This window comes from Electrophorus electricus, chromosome 1 (genome assembly GCF_041902795.1).
Source record: "Electrophorus electricus isolate QZ-2024a chromosome 1, ASM4190279v1, whole genome shotgun sequence".
NCBI lineage: Eukaryota > Metazoa > Chordata > Actinopteri > Gymnotiformes > Gymnotidae > Electrophorus > Electrophorus electricus.
Genome location: NC_137497.1, coordinates 40,405,519 through 40,432,722, shown reverse-complemented (window position 1 = coordinate 40,432,722; position 27,204 = coordinate 40,405,519). Strand labels below are relative to the sequence as shown.

Below are 27,204 nucleotides of genomic sequence, written 5' to 3'. Positions count from 1 at the left end.
CGGCAAAGCAGTAAAGTTACTTGATCAGTTCCCAAAACCCAATTAATTCTTTTGCCTACATATACATATATATAAGGACCATATTAGGAATGAATGGCTTAAATAAGCCCATTTCTTTATGAGCAACATCGCAGAGCTAATTTAAAGCTTTGAATAGTTGCATCTGCTTATATTCACATTACAAAAAAGAAGACACTGTTTAATAAAAAACAATTTTTATTTTCTTTTAAAAAATAACCCTCCCCTAAAACATTCCCCACACTATTACATAGAGAGCCAAAATAACATGTTTGTGTGTCCTTCCAATCATACTACTGGGAAGTGCTATCATAAGGACGGTTCTCTTTCAGTGGCTTCATATTGCTTTTACGGTGAGGCTGAGTGAAGTTAGTTCTCCAGTTCTCCATCTTCGCGCCTTTGTGCCAGTCCCTACAAGGCGCCCGTGGCTTCTGAGACTTAAAGTACTGCATCACTGTGTGTACTCCTGGATTAATCACATAGATCCCCCTTGGGGGAGAGATTTGCCCCAATTATATACGCCCAACTACCCCAGACATTACAACTTATAAATACATATCATTTTGATGTTGGTTTGGTAAAACATAATACAGAGGCAGTTCCTATTAGGCATTTTATAAAAGTGAGTTAAAAATAAAATATGATTAACCATTTCATCACAGTCTCTTTTTCCACAAACCATAAGCAATTTCTTTATTTCTTTCGCTTTTGTCTTTGAGGTGCTTTGAGGCTGAATTGAAGATGCCCTCCCACAGTGCCCCCTTGAGGACAACCTTTGACATTATTACAAACGGTAAGAAGAGAGAAGTTCCGGTATAACGGAAAGAAATCTATGGCATCCAATGACAAGCAGACATGAAGAAGGGCAGAACCTTCAGGAGGCGTAACTAAGATCGAGTCACAACACAGGTTTAAATAAAACATGCATTTCATAAAACCACTGTAATGACATGGTTAGATGACAGTATGTCCTCTAAAACGTTTTTAACAAGGTCCATTTCTTCAATGCCTGTGTACGTGGTACACATCTAGCAGACATGCGGAACATCAGGCCAAATATGAAAATCTGAGGAGGCAGGGGTGTGGGTGTGTGTGGGTGAGCGAGGTAAGGAGTAGGATGTGGAAAGATGCTTTTTAAAGGATGACGCACTGTTTGTGTGTGTGGGTGTGGTGCCGGGGGTGGGGGTGAGGGTGGATAACTGCTGTTGTCAGCCATGGTTGGTGGGTTGTGGCTGACCATAAACCAACAGCAGAGAACACCTTTCACATCTATGTGGGAGAAGGGGGGTGGGTGGCTACATAGGAAAAAAAAAAGAAAAGAAAAAAAAAGGTTCTTCCATGACTGAGAGCCTGTAACTATTTGCATTTGTGTGCGCGCGCGTCTCAGTGTATAGAAGCAGATATGTTGCATCCTTCGTTAATGATTGTGCACTATCTATGAGCAGACAGTATGGTCAGAGCTGTTATAATGAAGAAAGCTGCTATTTCCTTTAGTGTACAATGATGTCCGACACCCTTCTCCACAGACTGCTCTCTGTACCATCAAAATAATGACCTTGTATTGCTCTATCTACAGAAATCAGTGGAAGCAAACCAGTTAAGATGCTGGAAAGCCAGAAAAGTACAGGAAGGAAAGAGTTTTGAGTAGGCACGCACACGTGTGTGGGGGGGTGTGTGTGAGTGAGCGATAAGAAGTAATCATAAGTCTCCATCATCTAGACCTGTCATGATCTGGGATAAGAGAATTAGTGCATCCTTCCTTTCTCATGGAAGGTAGTTGGATCAAGTGCTGGAATGCCACACTGTCATTTTCCTGACAAAAAAACAAAAACAAAAAACAAACAGACAGACAGATGCACATTTTAAAAAGTGAGTCTCTGAATGGTTGGCATCACGTTTGGCTGGTTTATAATGCTGGTTTCAGTGTTACGTAGATCCAAGTCGTAAGTAACTGAAATGCATCTTAAAATGGACTCTAGTCCATCTATCTTTCCGCTAACTCTGCCACTGTTGCGACTAAAGAGGCATATCTAAATGTGATTGGCTACACCTGTGATCGTGCACCACCCCGCCCTAAGCTACGTCCTCTGCATTCCGCGGTGCGCTACAGTTGATCTCGGACGGTTCTGCACGTGCGGCCAGGGCGCAGGCTTTAGCATGGAGGCCAAAATGAAAAATGCAGGGCTCGACGTCTATAGAAGCTAACTAAGTGCTGTTTCAAAACAAAAAAACAAAAACAACATAAAAAAGTTCATAGAGCAAGAATTAGAATAACATGAGGGTGTCCCTTTTTGTTTTCTGCACCCAGAGTACCAGGAGCGAGAGTACCAGGGCAGGGGAACATGGGTGAGCAGCCATCCGGACAGGCATGATGAGGCAGCATCGTGGTGGCAGTCAAATCTCCGGGCTGGTCATGTCTTTCCCTGCTCTCCATATTGCATACAAAACAAACATACATACATGACCATAAAAAGGTAGCATCACACACACACACACACACACACACACACACACACACACACACACACACACACAAAGGAGCACAGCCCTGCCTGGCCGGCTTTTTTTGTTTTTTTAAATGAGGAAAAATAAAAGTTGGGGACAGGATGCTCCATATTAATTGGGCATTGTTCGGTTCAGGCGCATGGATTTTGTAGTTCTGGTGAAGTTCTGTGTGTACTGGCTCCAGGATAGGGAGGTGACGAGGACCCTGCAGCACCCCACATGGGCCAGGCAGAACAAGTGGCGAGGGTCCCTCAGGCGAAATACATGGTCCTCAGGGTGTCGTGATGAATCTGCACAGCTTTCGCCAGAGCCTGAGGGTCTCGACCGTTACTCTGACCGGACACGTGGCTGCCCTCCCCGCTACAGACAGAAGAAACGAGGTAAAAATAAAATAAATAAATAAAAAAGATCACCATCTTGCCCTCTGTATTATTTCAGCACAGCACAATACATTGAATATACATGTCGGACACGTGCTCATATATTCTGGCCATGGAGGTGGCCTTCCTTTGCAGGCGACAATCGCATTATGTAACAACGCCTTATTACATGGTAATTACGCATTATGCAACACAAAGCCTTACTACATAGTATGTTTCTCCTACCCACCTCCTGACTTTGGCAGGGTGTCATACACTGCTTCCATTTCAGAAGGCATCTGCCTAGTAGTGTGCATTTACAAAGAAATCTATTCTAAGTCCTTCTGTGAACATGTGGAACTTGCTGCTGTTACTCATCCTGCAACACGTGTGGATCCACAGATGACGCCAATGAGGCATATGGAAACTATCAAAGCTACTGTTCTGGGGGATAGGAAAGCCCCTCTCAACCACTTTCCTCCAGCAAGCAAAAGAACCAGGGAGGCACTGAGGGGCGGGATTTATGGCCGACCTACTGGACTCCACCAATCAGATTCACACAACCCATCAGCACAGGATGGAACGAGGCCAGGAACAAACCCCAGCCTCCAGTCACTGCTCACCTGTCGTGCTCCTTGTCCACCAGGTGGTAGCGGGCACGGAAGGCCACCAGGCGGGCATAGTAGGCAGGTGCAGGGATGGAGACGGAGCGTGTGCAGCGCACGTAGGTGTGGCACAGCTGGTAGGTGAGGATCTGGAGCTCGTCGGCAGTGAAGCGATTGTCGTCCCACAGCACGTAGTAGTGCGAGGGGCGGCTGGTGCCCTGCAATGCCAAAAACAAAAACAAAACACAAACATTTTTAAGAGGAGGATTCCCGAGAACAGGTGGGAAGAGAGTGCTCAGCCAGGGCTGGGAATACAGGCGCTGCGTGGAGCTCATTTAGGAGGAAGCTGCTTAGCTGTACAAGGGAATCCTTCAGCAGTACTCACCTGAATCCCTGCATGACTGCACAGATAGAAGTCAAACTCAAAAGGGTGCGTGATGCTGGTGTCGACTGTGGTTCCTGCTGGAATGTTGCCACTTTTCCCAATCTGGTGAAACGGACGATGAAATCAAACCAAGCAACCAAGCGGAATAAATCTAAAACTGGTTTTAATCACAGTTCTGAATGACGACACAAACAAATGACGCGTGCACGCCTGTCGTTTTCAGACTCAGCCACCACGCTCGGATACGGCCAACTGCTGCACTCATCCCTCCAGACTGTCACTTCAGCGAGGGGTCAGAGCGCGCGCGCGCCGTTAGAGGACCCACCCGTTCCGACTTGTCGGCGCAAAAGAGGCGGGTGTGGTGGCGCTTCTGCACCACGATGTAGGTGATGCCGGGCTGGTAGTCCTTCTCCAGCTTTATGCAGGCATCCCTGATGGCCAGCAGTTCGTAGTGCAATATCTGCGCTCGGGGAAAGAGGAGGAAGGTCATGAGTCACAGCGCCATCACCAGCACCGTCATCGTCGCCATAGTGACCCTCGCTGAGCTCACTTGCTCGCTATTAATGAATGCCCTTCCAGGAAGGGGCAGTGTTCTTCATTGTTTTAGATCCACTAATGGCGTTGTAAAGAGAGACTTCATTAGGTTTTACAGATACATTTTTTCCATTTCATTCACTCTCACTGATAAACGGTGAACGAAAAAGATTAGGAAAATTAATGACATGAAAAGGTTGCGTTACTCCTCCTCAGGCCTTTTTAAGCCTGTTAGCATGTAGCCATATTAGCATGTTTGGGGGAAGTATTCCTGTAAACCCCACTGAACAGCCCAAGGAGAGCAAGTAGTGGTAAAATGATCAACTAATCCAAGAGGGCTAGGCAGGAACTCAAAGGCCAGGGTTGCACAATTTAGGGGGAAAAGTAATCAATCATGATTACTATTGCGATGAACAATATTTAGGACATTTAAAAATAATAATAAATAAATAATTTTTTTTTTTAAGTGATTCATCAGCATAGCCAAAAAAAAAAAACACACATCTGCACGCTGCTACATAAAATAGATTTTGGGGTCAATATTGCAGCGGGTGGTTGTGGTTTCTGCAGAGAACTGCTCTGAGGCTGGCACCGACCTGCGGTAGCTGGCCTTCAGGTACACCGTCCCTGTAGAAGATGATCCTGGTGGGCTTGAAGCGTGTGGACTTGTAGAACTGGATGAGGAGCTCCCGCACCATGTATGACAGGTCTTCAATGATCTCCTGTCGGGGCCTCTGCACCCGAACCGTGGCACAGTACCGGCTGGGGTGGGCATCCATACTACCTACCACCTACAGGAGACACACACACACACACACACACACACACACACACACACACACACACACACACACACACACACACACACACACACACACAAAAGATCAATAAAGAGAAATTGAAAGAGGTATGTTCTGAACAAATTATCACTATTTGTTAGCTGGGATATTTTGATATATAATGTTAATGTTATGCAGTTTGTTTTAAATAAATCAAGCTGTTCAGCCTAATGCAACAGCCCATGTAACTACAGTTCAGTCACTTTTCAATGCATGGGTATAGCAGCACTGCCCTCTAATGGCTGAGGGGAAGCATGAGAAAAGAATAGGGGCCTCATTTATAAAACGGTGTATAACCACAAAAACAGATCCAAAATATGCATACAGAACCCTCCAGACATAAAGTGGGTGGGAAAATGGTGAGTATTTACGTAGGTTTTGACCTACACATAAATCCATACACAACAGGAACTGATGACACTCTGGGGTAAAGTAATGATTTACAGCGAAACAAGCAAGTCACAGGCCTCTCATAAACGTCCACATTACGGTGCCGAATAATTTAATTACTGTATACAAGATACTTGCTCAGCAAAGCATTCAAGCCTAAACACTGATGCTTTGTCTGAGGTGCTTATTGTTACACTTGTGTGGACCAGTTAATTAGCACGTTTCTAAGTATTCTTATTTAATTCTTCAGATTTGCAGCCTTCAATTTGCTAATCCCCTCTCAGAGTGAAACTAACTCATTATGGGTTAGTAATAGTTGTGGATAATTACAGGTTGCAAATAGCTGTAAAACAATTACACACATTCACAGATATATGAGAGAAAAAAAACAAAATGTACATAGATGCTGTGTTGTTCCACAATGGCTTATGGGAATTATTACCGTGACAACCGAATAAGGCACAAACGTTTTTTTAGAGACCATAAAGTTTTTCTTACCAGCAATGATGGCTGGTTAATGAAATTTCCAAGAGTCATTCTCATGGAACTACGTGGGGAGTTGGGCTCGGTTTTAGAGTGACCAACCTTGCAAAATCAGGATATACCTGTCCACTCACAGTTCTTAACAACCCCGATTGCTGGCAACCTGTTGCTTTCTGAGGGCATTCGCTGATAGTCCAGGGATATCCAGCCATCCCAAAGTGCCATCATGCCAGCTGTATTGGATGGCATTATTAAACTGACATGCGGGCACAGCCAATTGCCTTTGGCAGCGAAAGCACGGGCAAACTTCAAAGCATAATGTCCAATTTCCCCACATCTGATCGGAACAACGGACTGCACTCATATTTCTAGAGTGACAGCAGCTACCCCCTTAAGCGCTGGCTCCTTACCCAATTTCGTAATCCACACAGCACAAAAGACAGACACAACAATAGCACACATGCTCTGGGGCATTCTGTTGTGGCCTTCTAAAAGGCAGAGGTCTGGTTGGATATATATGGATCTTCTATACCCACCAGAAAACGTCTGCTGGAACGCAGGCTTTCCCCCACTGGTTGCATCAACTTTTAAATGCGAAATCAGAAACAGCGACTGGTGCAACTACACTCAAACTTGCTTTTACTGGCAATGACACTGCTGGTGCCAATTAAGCAACATATTTTCCCTCAGTCTCCTTCACAAGAACGACCACTTCACATTCTGCAAAATTCTTGCACACATTTTCACAAAGGTTATGATTTATAAAAGGGGGGGGGGGAAGAAAGAGATTTTATATATATATATATATATATATATAGTATTCATAATCAGAATTTTTTTTAGGCATATGCCTTTTTTGGTGTGAACACACTTCCACTGAAATCGACTGAAAGTTTTATAAATGAGGCCATAGATGCCATCAGAACCTCACCTCACTCCAGAGTCAGCAGTGTTTCTCCACCCACCTCTGACTACCCCGCTACACCCCCCCGCCCACCCACGGAATCCACCCATCCTCCCGTCCTCTAGCTTCCCTGTGACTCAGCTCTTCGTCACTGTCGCCTGGCAACCTCCTCATGGCCCAGTGCTGGCAAGGGAGGTGATGTCATTTCCCGTTCGCGTGAGTCACTGGCAGGTCGTCCTTCCCGGCCACCCCTCTCTGCGCTAACCGCTCCCAGATCCTTCCTCCTCTGGGCTGGGAGCTGCCCCTGCACTCCCCTTTAAAGGGCAGCAGAGCAGGCGAACAGGGCGGTGCTTCTCACCACAGCCAGTAGCAGGGCTTTCATTATACCTTTTGCTTCAGCCCATGGGCCTGGTGTTCCCAAGCACATGCCACAGATCTCAGCCCTCTGAATCTTATAACCAGCAAAATAGCAGCTACTGACCCACAAATCACTCACACTCGGCTATTGTGACATAGCAGTCTTCGTTACTATAGCCACAACAGATCCCTGTTCAGATAAGATCATGCTGAAGGGAGAAGGAGTGATTAGTCACATGTGCTTGAACACAGAGTAGGACATTCCACTGCTACATATGCTAAACAGAAAGCTCGCTGTAAGCCAAAATGATTATCCAGTGCAGGGTTTGGAGAAGAAAAGGAAGCGAGTGAAAAGGTTGTTGGCAGGAAGTCATTTAGAGAGCATCTAAGAGCCAAATCTTCAGAAACTGAGGCGGCAAAAAAACAAAACGAGTTTCTCAAGCCTGAAACAAAAGAACTGGACAAGGACAGACAATGGTGGCCAAGCAGTCTAAAATTGATCAACAGACCATCTTAATGTCAAGCTTGACATGGCTGAATTTCTTCTCACAGACTTATGTAAACGTCGGGGTCGCAAGCAGTCGTGGCCTAGTCTCACAATTATGGCAGGGTTTGACAACCCTCAGACACAGTGTTGGTCTGTCACAGCTCCCAAAATACCTGAACAATTCAATACCTGGACCAGAATGGCTGGGGATCCCTGAGGAAACACTGGTGTAGTAGCTAAAGCAGTGCTGAATAGTATTAATAATAATAGAATAGTATTAAGTACTGATAGTAGTTGTTAATAATAATAATAATAATAATAAATATTATTATTATTATTATTATTATTATTATTATTATTATTGAAATACTCAAAGACTTCATTACTTAAACACACTCATCCTGTAGATTATGAAAAGCACCAGGAATAACTTTCTGTTATATGCTTCGAGTGTGTGTGAGAGAGACAGACAGAGATTTTATTTATATTTATATATATTATATATATATAAATAAATAAAAATAAAAGGCTTACTGCAGTAATAGAGGGCTTTTTTCCATCCCCTGCTGGTGGATGTGTGACATCCGCTCCAAGGAAGATGACAGGCTGCTGAAACACTGCAGACCTGCGACAGACACACACACAGACACACGGTGAAAAGGGGTTTACATTGTCACACATTTATGTAAAATATTGGGATCTCACATTATGGTCCACATTAGAGTCACATGCAGTCATGGTAGCACACCCTTCTACACACCCTCACAGAGGTGTGGGGGGCGTGTGGCCTCACCGCTGGTGTGGGACCAGGATGTTGTTGATGCCGCCGAGTTTGACGTTGATCTTGAGGCAGAGGTTGGAGAGAGTCTGTGGTGACGTTTTCACCACGTTCTTCACCTGTACACACTGAGTGGCCATTCCTAGGAGTGTGTCTCCTACACGCTTCACCTCCGCTGCACCGCGCACACCCACACCCCCCCCACACACCCACACACAGGAGAGGGCAAACCACAGAAAACTCACATTATTGATTCAGCCAGTCATTAATATTTCTGTATTCACATTCTAGGTTCATCATTTCCTCTTTAAATGAACAGCAGTGTAACTTTGTTAAGCTTCTTGTTAAGAGACAATAACGTCCTCTGTATAGACCTCAACACACTACTGACTCACTGGTAGACAGATGGCGACATACAAGTTTATATCCACTTTTTATATTAGACACTTTTAGACACAATATAGATCTGCATCTCGTTAACTCAGTCCAGACTTTTCCTACATTGCCCACTAGCACAGCACACAAGACCAGCTCGAGTCGCTGTCGCGTACCATAGACGGGCGTCTTCCCCGGCAGGATGACGATGATGAGCTGCAGGCCGGAGTAGGTGTTCTTCAGATGTCTGAACATGGGCTCCACGCTGTCTGCTCCCTGCGCGTACTTGCAGAAACACGGCTGACCCTGGATGGGCATCCCCGCGTCCTTGGAGATCTTCCGCAGCTGGTCCGTGAAGTTTCTACAGGTGAAACGCATACACAAGTGTCTGCCATTCTGGTTACACCGTGACTCGCAAAACTGAGAAAAACACTGGCGCTGGTTTCACCAAAACAGAATGCTCGGAGACCACAAAACGCAGAGTAATATAGCAACATTTTTACATCCTCAGAAATCAGTACAAGAGAAATCGCACACACACACACACACACATTTGAGCACTTCACTTTCACGTACACCAATTTACACTTGTGTGCAAACTCTCGTTCTGCTCACACTACCCATCACTGGCACATCCGAGTCACTCACTTGAGCACCTCCTCACGGCACTGCTTCTGTGGGGCGAAGCAGGCGATGGCCCACACCTTGATCTCGATGCCGTTGTAGAATTGCTTCCCCCGCATGTCCCACACGCCCTGGTTGGGCGTGGCTATGGCCCGGTTCTGCAGAGGGGCAGAGGATCAAAGCGCCTGCGCCGCCCAAGAAGCTCACAGACTGTCCACATGTAAAGGCTAGCACGGCTCCCCGCTGGTGTCTTACCCTGCCACCGTACTGCAGGATGGGGGCTGGGAGCACTCTGCCGGTCACTTCGGCCATGTCATCCCGCACCTTGATCCCGAACTCTTGGATGTAAGGGTCCAGATTGAAATTGGCGTTCTTCATCTGCACAAACACACACACACACACACACACACACACAGGGATTGAGGGGAAAGGCAGATTAAATACATCAGTTTCAAATTGAACGCGATTCCAAGACAAATGGGTCATGACATTTGTCCCAATATACCAATCTGTGGCACCAAATTATTACTAGACTTAGAAAATATCTCCAATCAAGCTGAATCAACGTTCATGTTTAGAATTTCGACAGAAGTTCTATTTTATATACCATGGTAGGTATATATGCTGCACAAAGGAAGAAAAATTCAAAGTGCATCTGGGAAGGTGTACGTTGCTGAACGCCAGGAGACAGCGCTCACCAGTCTGCTGATCTCCTCCTGTCTGTCTGGGGCTGAGCGCGCCGTGGCTTTGATCATGGTGGACGTCTGATTATCCGTCAGTTTCTTGATGCACCTCTGCCCCGCTACTATATTACACACCTGTCAAGTGGACAAGCAAAAAGCGTTGAAGGCATGTGTCACTCGAATGCTTACGCCTCCAACTAGGAACGAAAAGCAGTGGTGACCACCTAGCAACATGTCAAGTAAACAGCTCTGCGTTACCAAATGCTGCCTTGCCTGACTCTCTTATTACCCACATTTTTGACCGCGTCCTCTCACCTCCAGGGGCAGGTAGGTGTGTTTCTGCTCCTGCCCCACCTGCAGGCAGGGCAGGTGAGGGTACTTGAGCTGCAGGCTGTACTTCTGTTTGAAGTACTGCGCTACCGTGCACTCCACCGTCTGCCCGCTCTCCAGCTGTAAGGGGAACCTGAGCACACATGCACCAGAGCAGCGTCAAGACCACTTGAAAAACTGTTGTGCACATTTGCTGTGCTGAGATCAGTCAGTTTGTTAATGTGTGCACAAAAACCCAAATTACTGCACTTTTAACTGTGTGTTATTAGCTCTGGGTACTATACACAGTAACGGGTTTACAGAAGAAACACTCAGCATCCAGACACTCACGTTTGGTGACTGGCTGGGCGACGCGTGACGTTGCACACCCGATACTTCCGCTTCATCTGACCACAGTGCGTCACCTCTACCTTTAGCCCTGACACACACAGACACATACACAGGGTTCATCATATAGTATACTTGTGTTGAGGGCAAGATTCCTGTTTGATGGAGCCCTGCAGGATTTAGCGAGGCCAGTCCAAACAGCCAGCAGTGTGGGAGTGTTGATTCAGGTGGGGCAGGACGTTCGCTGTACGCAACGTCACAGGGGGCCGCAAATCCAAGCAGCTCAGGCAACCCCGTAAAACGTGAAACACACGGCTATTTCGCAACTCTCAGGCTCTCACCCGGGAGATGCAAAGCCACACACACATGGACTGATGAGAGCCATGTCATGCAGGAGTCTTTAAGGGACCAGTGAACTGAAAGTACAGCAGGGCAGGAGACAGTGATTAGCGTGGCAAGCCGCACCTTTGATCTCCTTGGTGAAGCGAACCCTTTGAGAATCCGTTAAGGTTTTGGGTTGTTCGTCAATGTTGCGGATGTCCAGGACCTCACACATGAACTCGATGACGGGCTGGGCTTTGTAGAAGGCCGTCGCCGACACTGGAGGGAGAGACAGCGACTATTAAATTTTTATTTTTATTTATTTATTTATTTTTTAACATCTGCATACAGACGTAGCCATGGAGGAGCTCTTTTCGACTTAAAAAGGATCCTCACTGAATTACAAAGCACGGAACACACAACCCAGGTTCACCAGACAATGAGCGACCCTCACCATCTATGTTGAGCATCATCTTCCACATGGCGGGCCGAACAGACTGGTGGAAGCCGAACCACACCTCCCTCCCTCCTCCCAGAGGATGGTAGTACCCTTCAGGTGGCGAGAAGAAGGACCGACCCACTGGGGTGTACCTGGGCGGGGGGGGTTGAACATAGACAGAGGTAAGGAGCTAAAGGTTGGAAATTTTGAATGTTCAAACAAACAAATAAGCTATTAAATTAAAGATATTTATTTCAGGATTTGATCAGGATTTTCTTTTTTGCCATGAATAGTACTCTGTAGTCTTAAGAGTGCCCACTACTGGAAAACAGAAGGAAGTCCAACATCACCCACTAAAAGGCACAGGTTTCTGCTGGATCTACAGAAGCAGTACATGCATAATTTTACTGTGTTGTACCTCATGGAAGCCAGGTGTCTCATGGCCACGTCCAGAGCCTGGACAGAATCCAGCGGGACCTGGAGACGGCCGCTCACCAGCGTTTCCTGAAGCAGCCGCCACGACACCTTGGCCAGCCAGCGAATGGACACCTTAAAGATGCGGTCCTTACCCTCCCCTGGGATGGTCACCTCAAAGTCCACCTGCGACACAAGATGCAGTGGGTGTTGGCGTGTCGGAGATGTTTTGCCACTCTAAGACGACAGTGACCAAACTGAGTGCAGTGGTGAAATAATTTTAGTTTTAATATTTCCAGGATATTTTAACGATATTGAAACAATCCCAAAAACCATGACCAATTGGTCACTGATATGACGACTGGTCGTTTTCCATCATTCCATCCCCACCTACGGAAGAAAAGGCTCGGCCAACCCTTGCGGTGCGGCAGGCTGTTTGACTGACCTTCTCGCTCCCTATAGGGAGGGCAAGGACCGTGTAGATGTTCTTCTTGCCATCGTACACCGGCTTGCGGTCGCCAAAGAGCTGCGGTTTGAAATGCTGCACCATGTATTCCACCACCTCCCTGTTGAAGAGGAGGTCACATGGAGGTCACGGAGATGTCACACGGTCGTCGTCCTGGGCCAAGTATTTTTTTTTTAGAAAGTGTACAATAGCCAAGCACTGCCAAAGGAGAGAATGGACATAACCTCTCCCAAAAACACTCTTTTTGGAAGTGTCGGAATGCAACAGGCAGCATGTGATGATTTGGGACGGCTTCAGACATTAGAGTATGACTGGAAGCGCCCATAGCAGAAATGGGTCCCTGCACCATAGTGTGATGGTAACTGAAAGCGAGTGAGCAAATAAAGTTTACACAAAGCATCCGAAATGACTTTGGATCACATTCTCAAAGCATCTAGATCCAGGAAGAGCTTTATCTCCTGACTGAGGGACTTTAGACCAGAGATCAGGAGCCTTTTGTCTGAGTGACTCTTAGAAGTAAGAAATTAAAAGCCAGATGAAACACTGACCCTTATAAATCTGGGGGGAGAAAATAAACTCAGGGTAATACTCAAAATCTGTGTGTGCACGTCCAAAATATCACAGAAGGCATTTCTCAGATGGACCCATGATGTCATCATGCTGACACAGAGCTGATGAAATGACTGAGGTGTGTGGGAGCAAGGACACACTAAACTAAAGTCCTGCAGCCACTTCTCACCACTTCTCAAAACCCGTGGCTGACGGGACTTAAAAAAAACCAGACTCTCTGGGGTGTGACAAAGCAGCTGTTTTTAAACTTCTAAAGATGGGGGGGGGGGGGGGGTTTCTGAGGGAGGCACTACCTGTTGACTCGACGAGGACACTTGTCGGGCTTGATGTCGACCTCGTAGTGGTAGACGTCCATCTTGGGGATCTCCACCTCAAAGTAGTTGGCCAGTAGCTTGATGGGCTTCCCCACGGTGCCCATGCCAGGCCTCCGGGGGGCCTGGAACACCTGCTGCAGAGGTGGGGGGTATGGCCCCATGGGCACTGGGGGGGGGGAGGAGAGAGAGAGAGAGAGAGAGAGAGAGAGAGAGAGAGAAAGAGAGACACAGACAGACAGAGTCAGTATTTGATGAGATCACACAATGATCCGAGCATTACCACACAGAGGAAACTGGAGCGAGTGAGTCGGTGTGCGTAAGAGTTTATCAATAAGAATGAGCTCATACAAATTGGATTCTAGCGTTACAGCGCAGGGAATTGAGGAGAGGGGAAGCAGAGAGGGTGAGGGGGAAGAGGGGATCAGGGGAGCAGTGGGTAGATGGGTTTAACCGCGGTAACAGGAGAGCATGTGGACGGCAGGACAAAAGAAGAGGAGTAACAAAAGGGCACAAAGAAGGAGGAGAGAGAGGGAGAGAGAACCGTAGTGCAAGGCACAGATCTACTTGAACAGGCCACATTACAACCACGGCAACCAAAGAAAAGGGAAAGATGCAAGCAAGAAGTCACGAGCTTTGCTGACAAGCTGAGAAAGGACAGCAGTAATGTCAGCATTTAGAAACATGAAGGCTTCTCCCAGAAACAAACTTTTATCCAATACATCTGTGTTTACTGCAATGACATATCGCTGCAACGCTGTGCAAATGATAAGATTTACAACGCTGAAGAGGACTTGGCTTGAAACGGCCTTTTGCACACCACAGCCCTTCTGTGGATCCGCTGAAAATCGGTGCGGTTTAGTGTGCTGTGGGGGCTGCGAAATGGAATACTAGTGGTGGTGACTCCTGCTTTACTGAGCCAGAGTACTTTAACCTCTCTTTCCCTGGAGAACATTTCTCCCCCCACCATAACAAAGCCCCCAGCTGCTCTCCTGCTCCTGAGGGAGAAAGAGGGGAGTCAGGGAGAGAGAAAAGGAGTCACACACAGAGAGAGAGAGAGAGAGAGAGAGAGAGAGAGAGAGAGAGAGAGAGAGAGAGAGAGAGAGAGAGAGAGAGAGAGAGAGAGAGAGAGAGAGAGAGAGAGAGAGAGAGAGAGAGAGAGAGCCCCACATCACCACCACAGCACACACAAACACAGGGGCCCCCCAAAACATTCCCAGCCTCACCATAGCAACACCATAGTAACACGCATTGTCATGGAGATGAAGCAACCTGGGGGTGCATTGTGGGGGGGCTTGGAACGTTTGTCTAGGCAATGTTTTGGGCACCTGTGCCTTATTCAGGCCCTCGTATTCACTATAGCTAACAGCATCCTATCAGGGCAAGATCAATCTCTCCCCGTACACCCAATATAAGGTACTGCTGAACTAGTCAGCATACTAGAAGGTGTGCTTTAAAACTGCACAGAAGGATAGCTAAAACTCTGGGCCCAGTCAGTTTCGTGACTGTGTGTGTGTGTAAGACTTGGAAAAAGCCATCTAATGACCATCACATCAGTTCAGATTACCACTCACACGCACAGCAGCCAGGATGGGCTTAGACAGATGGTTGGAAAGGGAGCCAGAGGCAGAAGAGTGGCGACAGGGGCAATAGGGTAGATGGTGAAGGCCAGCACCTGAACCACCACACTGGAACTGCCCCGACTGGCCAAGATGGGATGGGCTCAGGCGTCCTGCAGCTGGAGTGCCCAGTGTACACACCCACCCCCACACACCCACCCACCCACCCCCACACACCCACACACCTCTCGGCTGGCCTACCGCAGCACCCAACCCCTCACCTCAGTCATAGAGAGCAGCCTTCGCTAATGAAGCATATGGCTAGTAGGTAACAAGAAGGCTTTAAAGAGGATGAAAGAAAAGACAAAACCCTGCTGGGATCCATGTAGAGCGTCAAAGTTACCAAACTGGTTTCAGGTACTCTAAAAATATCATAGGACACTAACACTAACAAAAAATTATGAATCTATCAAAAAAAAAAAAGACAGCAATATCTAACTCAGCACCACACGTGGTCTTATTATCACATTGAAATACTCAGTGTTGAGAACTAGGGAAATTGGAACACGGAGATTTCTACATTAATTTAATCATATGTAATACTGCGAAACAGAATAAAATGGCATTATATTTAGCTGTAAACCCAGACCAATCCACATAGCTCACTTAATGACACGCCATTAATAAAAAGGGATTAAAGAAATTGGGCGTAAAGTGTTCTTGGGTCGAGACTAAGGTAAAAAGAATTCTTAAAGTTGCAAAAATTGTCAACATCATATAAGACATCTTGGAATTTGGTCTCAGACGTAGGGACGGAGTCCAAAGAAAATGTCAGCACATACTGACAACACGCTGTGTCACCAATGTCTTAAAATTGGCAAGACACAAAGCTCACTTAGCATGCAATCTAACCTCCATAGTTATGTGAAATAGTAGCATTCAATAAGATAAGGGAAAATGATTTTCTAGTTTAATGTTTATTTCAACAAGAAATTGGTTTTGCTAACCAAAAAGCGTTTAGAGGCACTACCTTATTGCCATAGTTGTATTTAGTTACTTTATAATCAAAATACTCAGAAATGCATCTGCATTGGGAGTTGATGGGAGTTGCCAGGGGGTGGAGGCCTTAGACCACCTGCATCTGGGGAGGGTGGGGGCGTCAGACCACCTGCATCTGGGGAAGGCGGGCTTTGCCATCAAGGATTCCCACGACCCTGCCCCTCCACCCCTGACCCCAACATTGTCACTTCTTCCATCTCCATTCCTCGCCAGCCAGCCAAATACCCAGCTTACATGAGTATCATGCATTAACAAATCAACAAGGCGGCGCGTTTCTAGGAAAACCTGCAAACCACGAGTCTGGTTAACCTGACTGCTGAGCCCAGGCAGAATGTGCAGCAGATCCTCACGGCTGCATGAAAGCTCTCACTTCGCAGCACGGTGCGGTGGCCACTCACTCCGCTGAAAGAAGCAGCGCCTACCAGACCTGCCAGACCTACCAGCGCCAGACGGTCCCGGCTCCATCCCATCCACTTCGCCGCAAGGGTTCACACCAGCCGGAGCCTTTATCGCCACGGGCGCCGGCCCTGCAGGCTGGGAAGCGTCTCAGCCTTCCAGCCTCCTCGGTCTCGGCGTGCGAGCGTCCGTGTCCTCGCTAAAGCCCCCCGGCCCCTGCCCCCCTGACGGAGCCCCCAGACCCGCAGAGTCGCGGAGACAAAAGCGCCCTCGCTGCTCCCAGCCAAGGCGGCTCTCTCCAAAGGCTGCGGACCTCCGGCGTCGGCCCCTCCGCTCCCAGCGTCCCTTAACCTTCCTCTCTCGGTATGATTTCCCTCGAAACGCGTGGCTCCCGCTTTTCTCTCTCGGTATGTTATCGTCCTGCCCCCCGCTCAAGCAGGATTCTCCAGCGGAACAAAAACGGACACCCAGTCGCCCCAAAGCCTCAGAGCCCTCCTTCTTCGCCTCCTCCTACTGCTGCTCAAATAGTTTTTGAGTCATTCAGCTATTTAGTTGCTGCCCTCTAGTGGGCGGTAGTCATATTTCACATTTCGGGTTAATAAAGTGGCAGATGAAGCATTGGAAACTGCATACTGAGCTGATAATGTATAGCATGATAAAATAATTATGAATAAAAAGACGAATTAATTATTTTCTTTGTAAATGCTTCACAAATGCCTTTCTTTAGCCACAACACAGACAACTAAAAGGAAACATTAAATGAACAAATTTCATACCGATGTCTGGAAACATGTACTACTACTAATACTTCTATTAATACTACTAATACTAATTCTAATACTACTACTACTACTACTACTACTACTACTACTACTAATAATAAGTGCTTTAAGATTTTTAGCAACTTTTTAGCATGTTTCCTAATTGAATAATTTAAAAGTCAACGTTCGGGTGAAACGTTAAATGACTATATAAACATTATTTGTTGATTTTAATTGTAAATGCTTTTAATTTATTTTTTATTAATAAAAATTGATAATTTTTACTATAAATCAAAATAAAGTCCTGGTTGCTGTGGTAAAGGACCATATTATCTGAGGAAGTTAAGGTGATGGCCTAGCTATGGTTATGTGGTCCCCACATGCATATTACCTGGGCAGGGGCTTGGAGTGGAGTTTGTTATAGATAGTTGCTATATATACACACACACACACACACACACACACACACACACACACACACACACATACACATATACATACACATACAGTACTGTGCAAAAGTTTTAGGCACATGTGAAAATTGCTGTAAACAAAGAATAATTTCAAACATACAATTAATAATTCTGTATTTTTTTTACACATTTACAAAATGCAAAGTAAGCAAACAAAAGAAAAATCAAAATCAAATCAATATTTGGTATTATTACCCTTTGCCTTTAAACCAGCATCAATGTTTACTTGCACTTGCACAAAGTCGGGGATTTTGTAGAATTATAGTCAGGTGTATGATCAACCAATTATACCAAACAGGTGCTAATGATCATCAATTTCACATGTAGGTTGAAACACAGTGATTAACTGAAACATAAACAGCTGTGTAGGAGGCTTAAAACTGGGTGAGGAACAGCCAACCTTTGCTACCAAGGTGAGGTTGTGAAGACAGTTTTGTGGCACAGGGCACAGGGCACAGGGCACAGGGCACAGGGCACAGGGCACAGGCTATGGTAAGTCTGCACACAGCGAGAAAACACAAGGTAGTTATACTGCAACAGCAAGGGCACTCCTAGATAAAGAACTACAGGCATATACTTATCCATCATGCAATACCATCAGGTGCATCATTGGCCCCAAATTTATTCTGCAGCAGGACAATGACCCCAAACATACAGCCAATGTCATTAAAAACCATCTTCAGCATAAAGAAGAACAAGAAGTTCTTGAAGTGGTCTGGCCCCCACGGAGCCCTGATCTCAACATCATTGAGTCTGTCTGAGATTACATGAAGAGACAGAAGGATCTGAGGAAACGTACATCCACAGAAGATCTGTGGTTGGTTCTCCAAGATGTTTGGAACAACCTACCAGCTGATTTCCTTCAAAAACCGCGTGCAAGTGCACCTAGAAGAACTGATGCTGTTTTGAAGGCAAAGGGTGGTCACACCAAATGTGGATTTGATTTCTCTTCTGTTTGTTCACTGCATTCTATTAACACTTCCATTTTTGAAAGGATTCTTAGTTTACAGCATTTTTTTTCACACCTGTGTGAAGGACTACCTGAAAAGTAAGTGTAGTCAAAATAGTTAGACAAAAAAGTTGAAAGGAAATGTTCACTTGTCCCTTTATTGGCAAAGGGATACAGTGTGCATCAGATTGCTGCTTGACCTTGTTCTTATGAAATACAGTGTTTGAAATTTTCAAGATGTAAGCAAACACATGGGACAACAGCTACAGAATGGCAGAGGCTGAAACTGACTCCACTGACCGTGATGATCGCCACCTCATTCAGATGTCACTTAACAACCGTAAGAGGACAAGTGACCTACAAAAAGAATGGCATGCGGCTGCTGGGGTGAATTGCACAGTGAGGACGGTTTGAAACAGACTTATGGAGGCAGGGCTGAAGTCGTGAAAAGCTAGAAAAAAAGCCCTTCATCAGTGAGAAGCATAGAAGAGCCAGACTGAAGTTTATAAAAGATAATAAGGATTAGACCGTAGAGGACTGGAGTAAGGTCATCTTCTGTGATGAGTGCAATTTGCAGCTTTCTCCAAAACCTGGTCGTGTAATGGTTAGACCTGGAGAGGCCTACAAGCCAGAATGTCTCGCACCCACTGTGAAATTTGGTGCAGGATCAGGGGATGTTTCAGCAAAGCTGGAATCGGCTAGATTTGTCTTTTTGGACACATGAATCAAGCTGCGTACAAAACTGTGCTGGAAAAAAAAAAACTTGCTTCCTTCTTCTCTGACAATGTTCCCCAATTCTGATTTTTTTTTTTTTTTTTTTTTTTTTTTTTTAAATAAAAACAGGACAATGCTCCATGTCACACAGCCAGGTCAATTAAGTGTCAAGTGTGGATGAGGGACCACCAGATCAAGACCCTATCATGGCCAGCCTAATCTCCAGACGTGAAACCCATTGAAAACCTCTGGAATGTGATCAAGAGGAACATGGTCAAGCCATCAAACAAGGCTAAGATACTGGAATTCCTGTGCCAGGAGTGGCATAAAGTTACGCACCAGCAATGTGAAAGACTGGTGGAAAGCATGCCAAGACGTGTGAAACCTGGGATTAAAAATCAGGGTTATTCCACCAAATATTGATTTCTTGACTCATCATAAGTTGAAATATTAGTACTGTGTTTATAAATGAATGAGCTTGTTTTCTTTTGTATTATTTGTGGTCATTTTCATTAAAAACAAACAAAAAAACCCCCCTCTAAACTACACTATTTTTATTTGGAAGAAATGTTGCCAGTAGTTTATATAATAAAACAAAACTGCTCAGACTGGTCAAACACATACCCATCAATTGTAAAACTAGAGAAACTGATCACTTTGTAGTGGTTTCTTATTTATTTCCGGTGGTGTGTATTTATCAAATGAACTGGCGGAGCACATGCTCACAGTGTGTTTTATTCAGAAAATGATAGCTAGCTAACAATATGCATATATGCCAATACTAGTGTGTGTGGTTTTTTTTAAAATTAATTTCTTTTCATCTTCTAAAAGATACAACACATTTGAAAGTAGTCACGTTTATTTTTGACGTCACATCCGTAGAAAGGAAGTGGACGTCATCTTATGTCCAGGTTGTGAGTTGGAGTTTCTCTTGGTTTAAAATTAATGTCATTCAGCGGCAGACCTGGGGCAGTCGATGTTTGTTTGAATGAAAGTCTCTGTTTTCATTTACCTGCTCACACTCGTTTTGCTTTTCAGAGTGTTTTGCTGTTTTGGGGGGTGTTGTACACGCTTCTTCGCCTCTGTAGACGCTAGCTTAGCTTATCTTAGCTTAGCTGTTGACTGGGTGAACTGGCTCCATACCAACCCGCCCCTACTCATGATAGTGTAGGTTACAGCCAGAAATTACTTTACACTCGCCACCTAGTTAGCTAAATTACCTTTTTCGCGAATATCGGGATAGAAATGCCTTCTTTCACGCAACAGTAAGATAGCTAGCTTGGTTAGCTGCAGTGGTCGCCCTGCTTCGTGATAATGTGGAGCTGGTTATTTCCATCTAACTGTAAGACACTTCTCTCACATTTGTAAACTCAGATGTCGTGGATCCGGGAAGGAGAACTAAACCTTCTTGAAAGGCTTTTTGCCAACATACTAAAGGTGACTACGTTTTTCTTCAGCGTTTATTTCATTGGCGGAAGAAAGATTCATGTGGATTTTATGGATACAGCAATGTTTTACCTTCTGTTAAGACCAAGAAGACGCACTTTCTGTGTAGGGTGGAAAAAATTGGGCAACTCAAGGATAGCAATTTTTCATCGAAATTCATAGACTTTTCCCCCTAGCTTTTATGCACAGTAAGCTTAAGTAATTAGATAATGAGAAAGTTGTCAAGTTAATGGTGACTTTACAGCAGGAACAGGCAGGGGAGAGATTGTCTTAATAAGAACCCTGACTCAGAGCAATACCTTATGCATACTGCACATTGTCCATTCAATGCTTATAATTAACTATAATTCTAGTAACTTATTATTACTATGTTGTGTTTCACTTTGTGCCTTTTTCTGTGTGCTTGTGTTTTTTGTTTGTTTCTTACTGTGTTGTGATTTTCTGCAGGCTGGGCCCATGCCTAAGCATGTGGCTTTTATTATGGATGGCAATAGACGTTATGCTCGTAAGAGACATGTGGAAAGACAGGAGGGCCACACTCAGGGCTTTGACAAACTGGCTGAAGTGAGTATGTTGCACAAGAGCTAATCAACTGAACCTTATGGGTGGTGTTTGCTTAATCCCTTTCGACACTTGATAAGATAAAATGCCTGTAATCATGTATTTCTGCTTCTTAGTCTGTGCTGACTTAATACTGGCTTTGTAGTAGTAGCATTGTTCTTTATGGGAATGGCCTCATATACTATACAGTGTTTTGTGATTAGACGTGTTAGCGTATTAAGCTTTCATGCTGTGATAACTATTTGTATACTCAGTCTTGCAGTATCATGATATTAATGGTCCATTTAAAAACACAAAATTCAGTGGTGAAATTTAAAGGAAAAATCTATTATAAAATCTGTACAAAAGACTGTTAAGACATCCTTGCATATATAACAAATACCAAAATAAACCAAAAAGATTAAATGCCCAAATTGTTCTTTCTTTAAGAAAGGTTGTTGTGCATGTTCACCTTTTCTGTGCTTGATCAAGAGTGGTAGGGAGAGAGGATGAAGCCAGAGATAAAACCCCTCTCAGAGGACACACTGCTGGCTGGAATGCAGTCCGTAGTGTGCAGATTTCCTGAGTGTCTTTTCATGTCTCTAATAACCAGTAAATGTGTTGTGTGCATAAGCCTTGTGTTCAAAGTGAAAGAAATAAAGTTAGTTCACATAAAGACTTGCATGTTGAGGTAACACTTATTAACAACTGCTGATTGACCAAACGTTTGTTTTTTGTTAAATTATGGCAGGAGTCACAGTGAATACACCTTATGTGCCTAAATAGCTGCAATATTTACATGGACTATCCATGAAGCGTTAAATATTTGGTCTGAACAAACTTAAAAGAATGTAGCCAGTAAACTGCTTATGAGAGAGAGAGAATATTATTTTGTGTGTGATTTTCAACCTGGGGCTTGTGTGAGTGCAGCAGTGTGCCATTTTGCTTTGCCATAAAGCTAACTTCACCAACTCTAGGCCAAGAATAGATAGCTGTTTCATTTAGTTACAGTCAGCGTTGGCATGTTCTCCTGTGAATTTGATAGCTGTAGTGGATGATAAAGTTACGAACATGCAGATTATAGAGCCAAAGGATTTATTCCGTTGCAGTCTGCATCCCCGTGCAAAGAAAAAGAAATACCCTAGTATGATTCAGGAGTCCAGAGAGAGAGTCTGCAGTCCAGGGAGAGGGTGAACTCAAGCCTTCATTTTGGTGAGTCGCAAGGCACAAAAGGGAGGATGCTCGCTGCTGTAAGGAACTTGAATGGGCAGACTATAAAAGATGGCGTATAGAAGTCTACTTTTTTCAGCATTTTGAAAAAAGTGGTGTGGTAACCGTCGATACGCCGTGTTTACCCGTGGCACCCGGAACTGTAACATCCCTATTTGTAACTGAGAAAACTTTAAAATCCTTACATGCCACTTCTCTCCACAAATGCTTTTAGGAGTGCCCAGGAGAACGATTGCAACATGCTGGCATGTTTTATTCCCCACTTTTCCCTGCTTACAGTCATCCAGGAAACACGGGGGTCTAAAGCTGTGTCTTATAGTAGAGAGAGTGCAGTAGAAGGTCATCTACTGCTTGCATAGCATTATAATGTTCATTTTTTATTGTTTTTAGTTATTGCTAAGACTAAGTCATTATTTTGTGACATCAGTACCAATATTTCGGTATACCTGCACTATGTAATCCAACTTCGCACTTTTAAGTTCAAATTGGTGTTGGCAGTAAATTGAGTTCCTTTATTGCTTCTGTTCTGCTATTATAGTCATTTCTTGTACTTTGTATGCAACAAACTCTCGGGTTGGCATAGGGCTGGATCTACATCAGTGCTGTGGATCTAAAAAATACAAAATTTACACTCATATTTGACTTTGGTAAGTGCATGCTGACCCCCGTCCCAACTGTGCAAATCTTCCCAAGACCCTGCGCTGGTGTCTGAACCTGGACATCCACGAGGTGACCGTGTATGCCTTCAGCATCGAGAACTTCAAACGCTCCCAAGAGGAGGTGGACGGCCTGATGCAGCTGGCCAAGGAGAAGTTCCTCCGTCTGCTGGATGAGCAGTGAGTCGCGCTGCCAGACGACTAACCTTCGGCCACGCGCGGCGAGGCCGTGGAAGCAATGACTCGACGTGTGCATCTTGTTCCAGAGAGAACCTCAGGAAGCACGGCGTATGCATTCGGGTGCTGGGGGATCTGACGCTGCTGCCGGATGATCTCCAGAGGCTGATCGCCAAATCCGTTGTGGCCACCAGAGCGCATAATAAGTAACGATTTCACTGCTTGACTTTAACTCAGGACTTCACTTCAGAATGTTAACAAGGCTGTCAGTTTATGAAAACTAGCAAGATCAGCTAGCTTTATGCAGAGGAGCCTCTTGTCATGCGAGGACTTTTATTCGCTGTAAGCCCAACACCTTTAAAAGCCTCAGTCCTGTCACAGTAGGAGGTGGTTCTTCATTCACGGCTTTCTACTTTGTCTGGCTCCACTTTCAGGTGTTTCCTGAACGTGTGCTTTGCGTATACATCAAGGCATGAAATCGCAAATGCAGTCAAAGAGATGGCATGGGGGGTCGAGCAGGGCCTGCTACACTCTAGGTAATTGTAAGCTTGTTTGTTTGCATGGTCCAATTCTATATTTGGTCTTTTCTGAGTTGAGTATTTGCTGATTTTGCCTTTGAGTTTTGTTTTTTTTTGGTGTTATTTTTTTTCCTAGTGATGTGTCAGAGGCGCTGTTGAGTCAGTGCCTGTACTCCAGCAGATCTCCCAACCCTGACCTGCTCATTCGCACGTCCGGGGAGGTGCGTCTCAGTGACTTCCTACTGTGGCAGGTATGGACACCCTGTGGACCTCAAACAAAACTCTTACCTGACAGAGTGCATAAACACTTTTCTAGAGACAAGGGATCTATAAGTTTGGTCAGTCTAAATGATGGTGTGCCAGTCTATTAACTTTTGACCTCTGAGTGTAAAGTACTTTTGCTGTGTTGGACAGATTGTTGTTAATTGGCTAACTTTATGGAGTAGTTTTCTGCAAATAAAAGTTTTCCAAAATGGAAGAAATACAGGAAAAAAAATGACTATGGAAGGACACAGCACAAAAACTGAAAATCTCTTGAGAATCGGGTGAATTGACTTTTGTTTATATCATCTTGCTTGTGGTTTTTCAGAGTTCCTGATTTTTATAATTTAATATAACTAGCTAATTGCAAAGGTTTCTCCCAGAGCAGGTATTCCTAGGTTGGACTTTAAAGCGGTTGAGTTAAACTATGCTTTGAATGATGTGTTTCTGATGCAGTCTGATGAAGCATAGGTGTTCACCTGTAACCATCCCGCAGGGGTGTTGTCACTGTATGCCCAGGGAAAATTACAGCATCTTTTAACAGCAGCACCAAAATCCAAAACAGCCAAAATAGCATTTTTGCCAAAATCACGCATCCTGTCTATTCCTAGTTTATCCGAGCAGATGATGCATTGGAAAGTGAACAGTTCTTATTTAGAGACTTGTTCCATAACACAGGTTAAAAGTTTGATTCAGGTTATCAAAGCGCTTCTTTTGTGGTTATGGAAATCTCACTGCAGTAATTTGATTATCTGTTGTTGCTGTAGTTGTGTCAGGAGAAGAGCTGTTTGTTCTGTGACACTGCAACCATGCTGGTGTGACTCTTCCTGCTGAAAAAGGATTCTGGATGGAAACAGTGGCTGTGGATTTTTTGTTGTTGTCTTATTTTTTTTTTTCTTGTTTTACTTTTCTGTAACTGTCTTTAGTAATTTGTCTTCCTGCATCACTGTGGTCCCCAGACCTCTCACTCCTGCCTAGTGTTCCAGTCGGTCCTGTGGCCAGAATACTCCTTCTGGAACCTCTGCGAAGCTATTTTACAGTACCAGCTGAATCATCCGTCTCTTCAGGTATTTTGGCATCCCGTAACATCAAGCGACAATCCGAGGGACCGATTATTTAGCCAGTTGTTTTCCATTGTATATATTTTTATGTTATTGGCCAGCCACATTAATAGCCAGTAGTAAAAGGGCTGTAAAACACATGATGTGCCATCTACAAATGTCCAGTCAGAGGAACTGTTACAGATCCAAGCACACATTGCGTTAGGTATCTGCTGGTTCTTCATCCATGGTCAGTTCTGTTGGCTGGATATTTTTGGACGGCAGACCACTCTCAGTTCAGCAGCACCAATACCAGCAGAACACCCACTGCCGTGCCAGTGATGTTCCAGTGTCACTGATATGTTGAAACTGATCCAGATGGTATCCAGTAAGCAGTGGTCACAGGCCAACCAGTGGAGAACAGGGAGGAGAGGAACTGCTCAACTGTACATGGCAATTATAGATCGATTAATTATAGATTGCAGCTGTAACTGTTTCCATTGACGTTTACCATGACTGATGGCGAAAGGTTGGCGTTCCTAATAAAGAGCTAAATGAATGGACCTGAATCTGCACATCTAGATGCAGTTCACACAACTGTGTCAGTGAACCCACTGTGAATGTGGGCACTGGTTGACCAGTGAATTATTTTGTGTGGTGTGTGTGGCAGAAGGCCTGGGAGCTGCACAGGGAGAGCCAAGCTATGCAGCAGCTGGAGGCGGACCGCTCATGTGTAGCTGAGCTCCTCCATCATCGCAGCAACGGGAAGCCCGTGGACAGCCAAGCCCGGCAGACTGCCCTGCTCCGCTACGCGGCCAGCCGCGAGGAGAGGGTCCGGCGCTTCCTGTGCACGCTGCAGCAGAAAAGAGACGCTTTCTTCGATCACATGAGTGGTCCAACAGTGCTCGCTTAGGGCCTCTCTTCTCCTAAAGCAGGGGTTCTTGGCTCCAGCCCTGGGGATCCCACCACCTTCTGCACCTTCAAGTCGTCCCTATTTCCAACATGCCTTTTATCTCCCTCACTTAGTGTCGAGCCCTTCGCGAGCTGGATCACTGTATTGGGCTAGGGGACACCTGAAACTGCAGGACGGTGTGTTGAAAGCTGTACTACTGAAATTTTGGTCCTGAAATGCTGCTGCTCCTGCTCCTCACAGCGTGACTGGGTCAACCCGTCAGCTCATTAAATGCTCCGGGCGCTGTGTCGGCTACATCGGAGTAAAGAAAACATCGGGCAATATTGTTAACCCAGGACCAGATTGTATGTGGTCACCCCTGCTCTACATGGAAAGGGCTCAGAAGCCATGAAGTATAAAATTCTTTATATTTACGTATTTGTATATACTTTAGATGCTGTACCCAGTTTTATGGGGCAACGGACTATTTATATTTGTCGTCTTAATGGCAGTTCTGGAAAAGGTCTAGATGTTTCGCTGGATACTGCTCAGCATGTAAATTGAACAGCGCTAATTAAAAGGTTTATATTTTAACCCTTTGGAGAGGTTTGGGAATACATGGTTGTAGAGTAGCAAACTTGTCGACTGACTCAATGCCTTTGTAACATCACCCGATGTGACGTTCTGAGCAACCGAGTGTGCTGAAACTCCTCAAAGGGCTAAAGAGCAAATTTCTTGATATTGATGTGTCTGTGTATATAAAGACAAATATATTACAAAATAAATGGAGAAAATCGAGCTTCTGACTACTTTACAGTTTCATGCCTAATCATCATTTCCATTACAAGAAAATAAGTTTGATTTCATCTAGTAAGTGTATGTGTTGTCATAAAGCCAGTAATGGTTGGAAAACGCTTGCATAAGGGCCGGGAAGCAAATTGGGAGTTAAATTCACTGGGTCTTTAGCTTCCATTGGTAACCACTCATAAATGCTTACCAGTCACTGTAGATGCAAAGTTCCAGCCTCTG

General features: G+C 45.0%; 2 protein-coding genes across 3 annotated transcripts; one reads left to right on the top strand and one right to left on the bottom strand.

Annotated features, from left to right (window-relative positions):
* Positions 1-213: 213 nt before the first annotated feature.
* Positions 214-17,019, bottom strand: ago1 (argonaute RISC component 1). The gene is made up of 19 exons (XM_035526446.2): positions 16,563-17,019; positions 13,487-13,673; positions 12,603-12,723; positions 12,162-12,343; positions 11,759-11,895; positions 11,449-11,583; positions 10,987-11,074; positions 10,642-10,789; positions 10,342-10,461; positions 9,899-10,021; positions 9,668-9,801; positions 9,196-9,380; positions 8,660-8,819; positions 8,401-8,491; positions 5,003-5,197; positions 4,198-4,332; positions 3,873-3,974; positions 3,506-3,705; positions 214-2,883 (listed from the first exon to the last, which is right to left on the bottom strand). Exons 1-19 carry the CDS (start codon positions 16,585-16,587, stop codon positions 2,775-2,777), a joined length of 2,577 nt encoding a protein of 858 aa, XP_035382339.1. The 5' UTR covers positions 16,588-17,019; the 3' UTR covers positions 214-2,774.
* A 3,244-nt stretch (positions 17,020-20,263) lies between these two features.
* dhdds (dehydrodolichyl diphosphate synthase) lies at positions 20,264-26,973 on the top strand. Of its 2 annotated transcripts, none has more exons than XM_035526677.2 (9): positions 20,264-20,326; positions 20,790-20,852; positions 21,309-21,425; positions 23,325-23,467; positions 23,554-23,670; positions 23,899-24,000; positions 24,119-24,233; positions 25,203-25,310; positions 25,954-26,973. In XM_035526677.2, exons 2-9 carry the CDS (start codon positions 20,790-20,792, stop codon positions 26,194-26,196), a joined length of 1,008 nt encoding a protein of 335 aa, XP_035382570.1. In that variant the 5' UTR covers positions 20,264-20,326; the 3' UTR covers positions 26,197-26,973. The 2 variants fall into 2 exon arrangements, with proteins under 2 accessions (XP_035382570.1, XP_035382569.1); XM_035526676.2 differs by having other exon boundaries at positions 20,291-20,329.
* Positions 26,974-27,204: the final 231 nt, after the last annotated feature.

Bases quoted from the DNA above. Each gene is read 5' to 3' on its own strand.
- ago1 (XM_035526446.2), bottom strand. From the start codon at position 16,587: ATGGAGCCGGGACCGTCTGGCGCTG. The intron at 13,674-16,562 runs GTAGGTCTGGCA...CCCCCCCCCCAG, and splicing joins GCCGGGACCGTCTGGCGCTG to TGCCCATGGGGCCATACCCC. The intron at 10,462-10,641 runs GTGAGAGGACGC...TCCACTTGACAG, and splicing joins ACACCTACCTGCCCCTGGAG to GTGTGTAATATAGTAGCGGG.
- dhdds (XM_035526677.2), top strand. From the start codon at position 20,790: ATGTCGTGGATCCGGGAAGGAGAACTAAACCTTCTTGAAAGGCTTTTT. The intron at 23,468-23,553 runs GTGAGTCGCGCT...ATCTTGTTCCAG, and splicing joins CTCCGTCTGCTGGATGAGCA to AGAGAACCTCAGGAAGCACG. The intron at 24,001-24,118 runs GTAATTGTAAGC...TTTTTTTCCTAG, and splicing joins CAGGGCCTGCTACACTCTAG to TGATGTGTCAGAGGCGCTGT.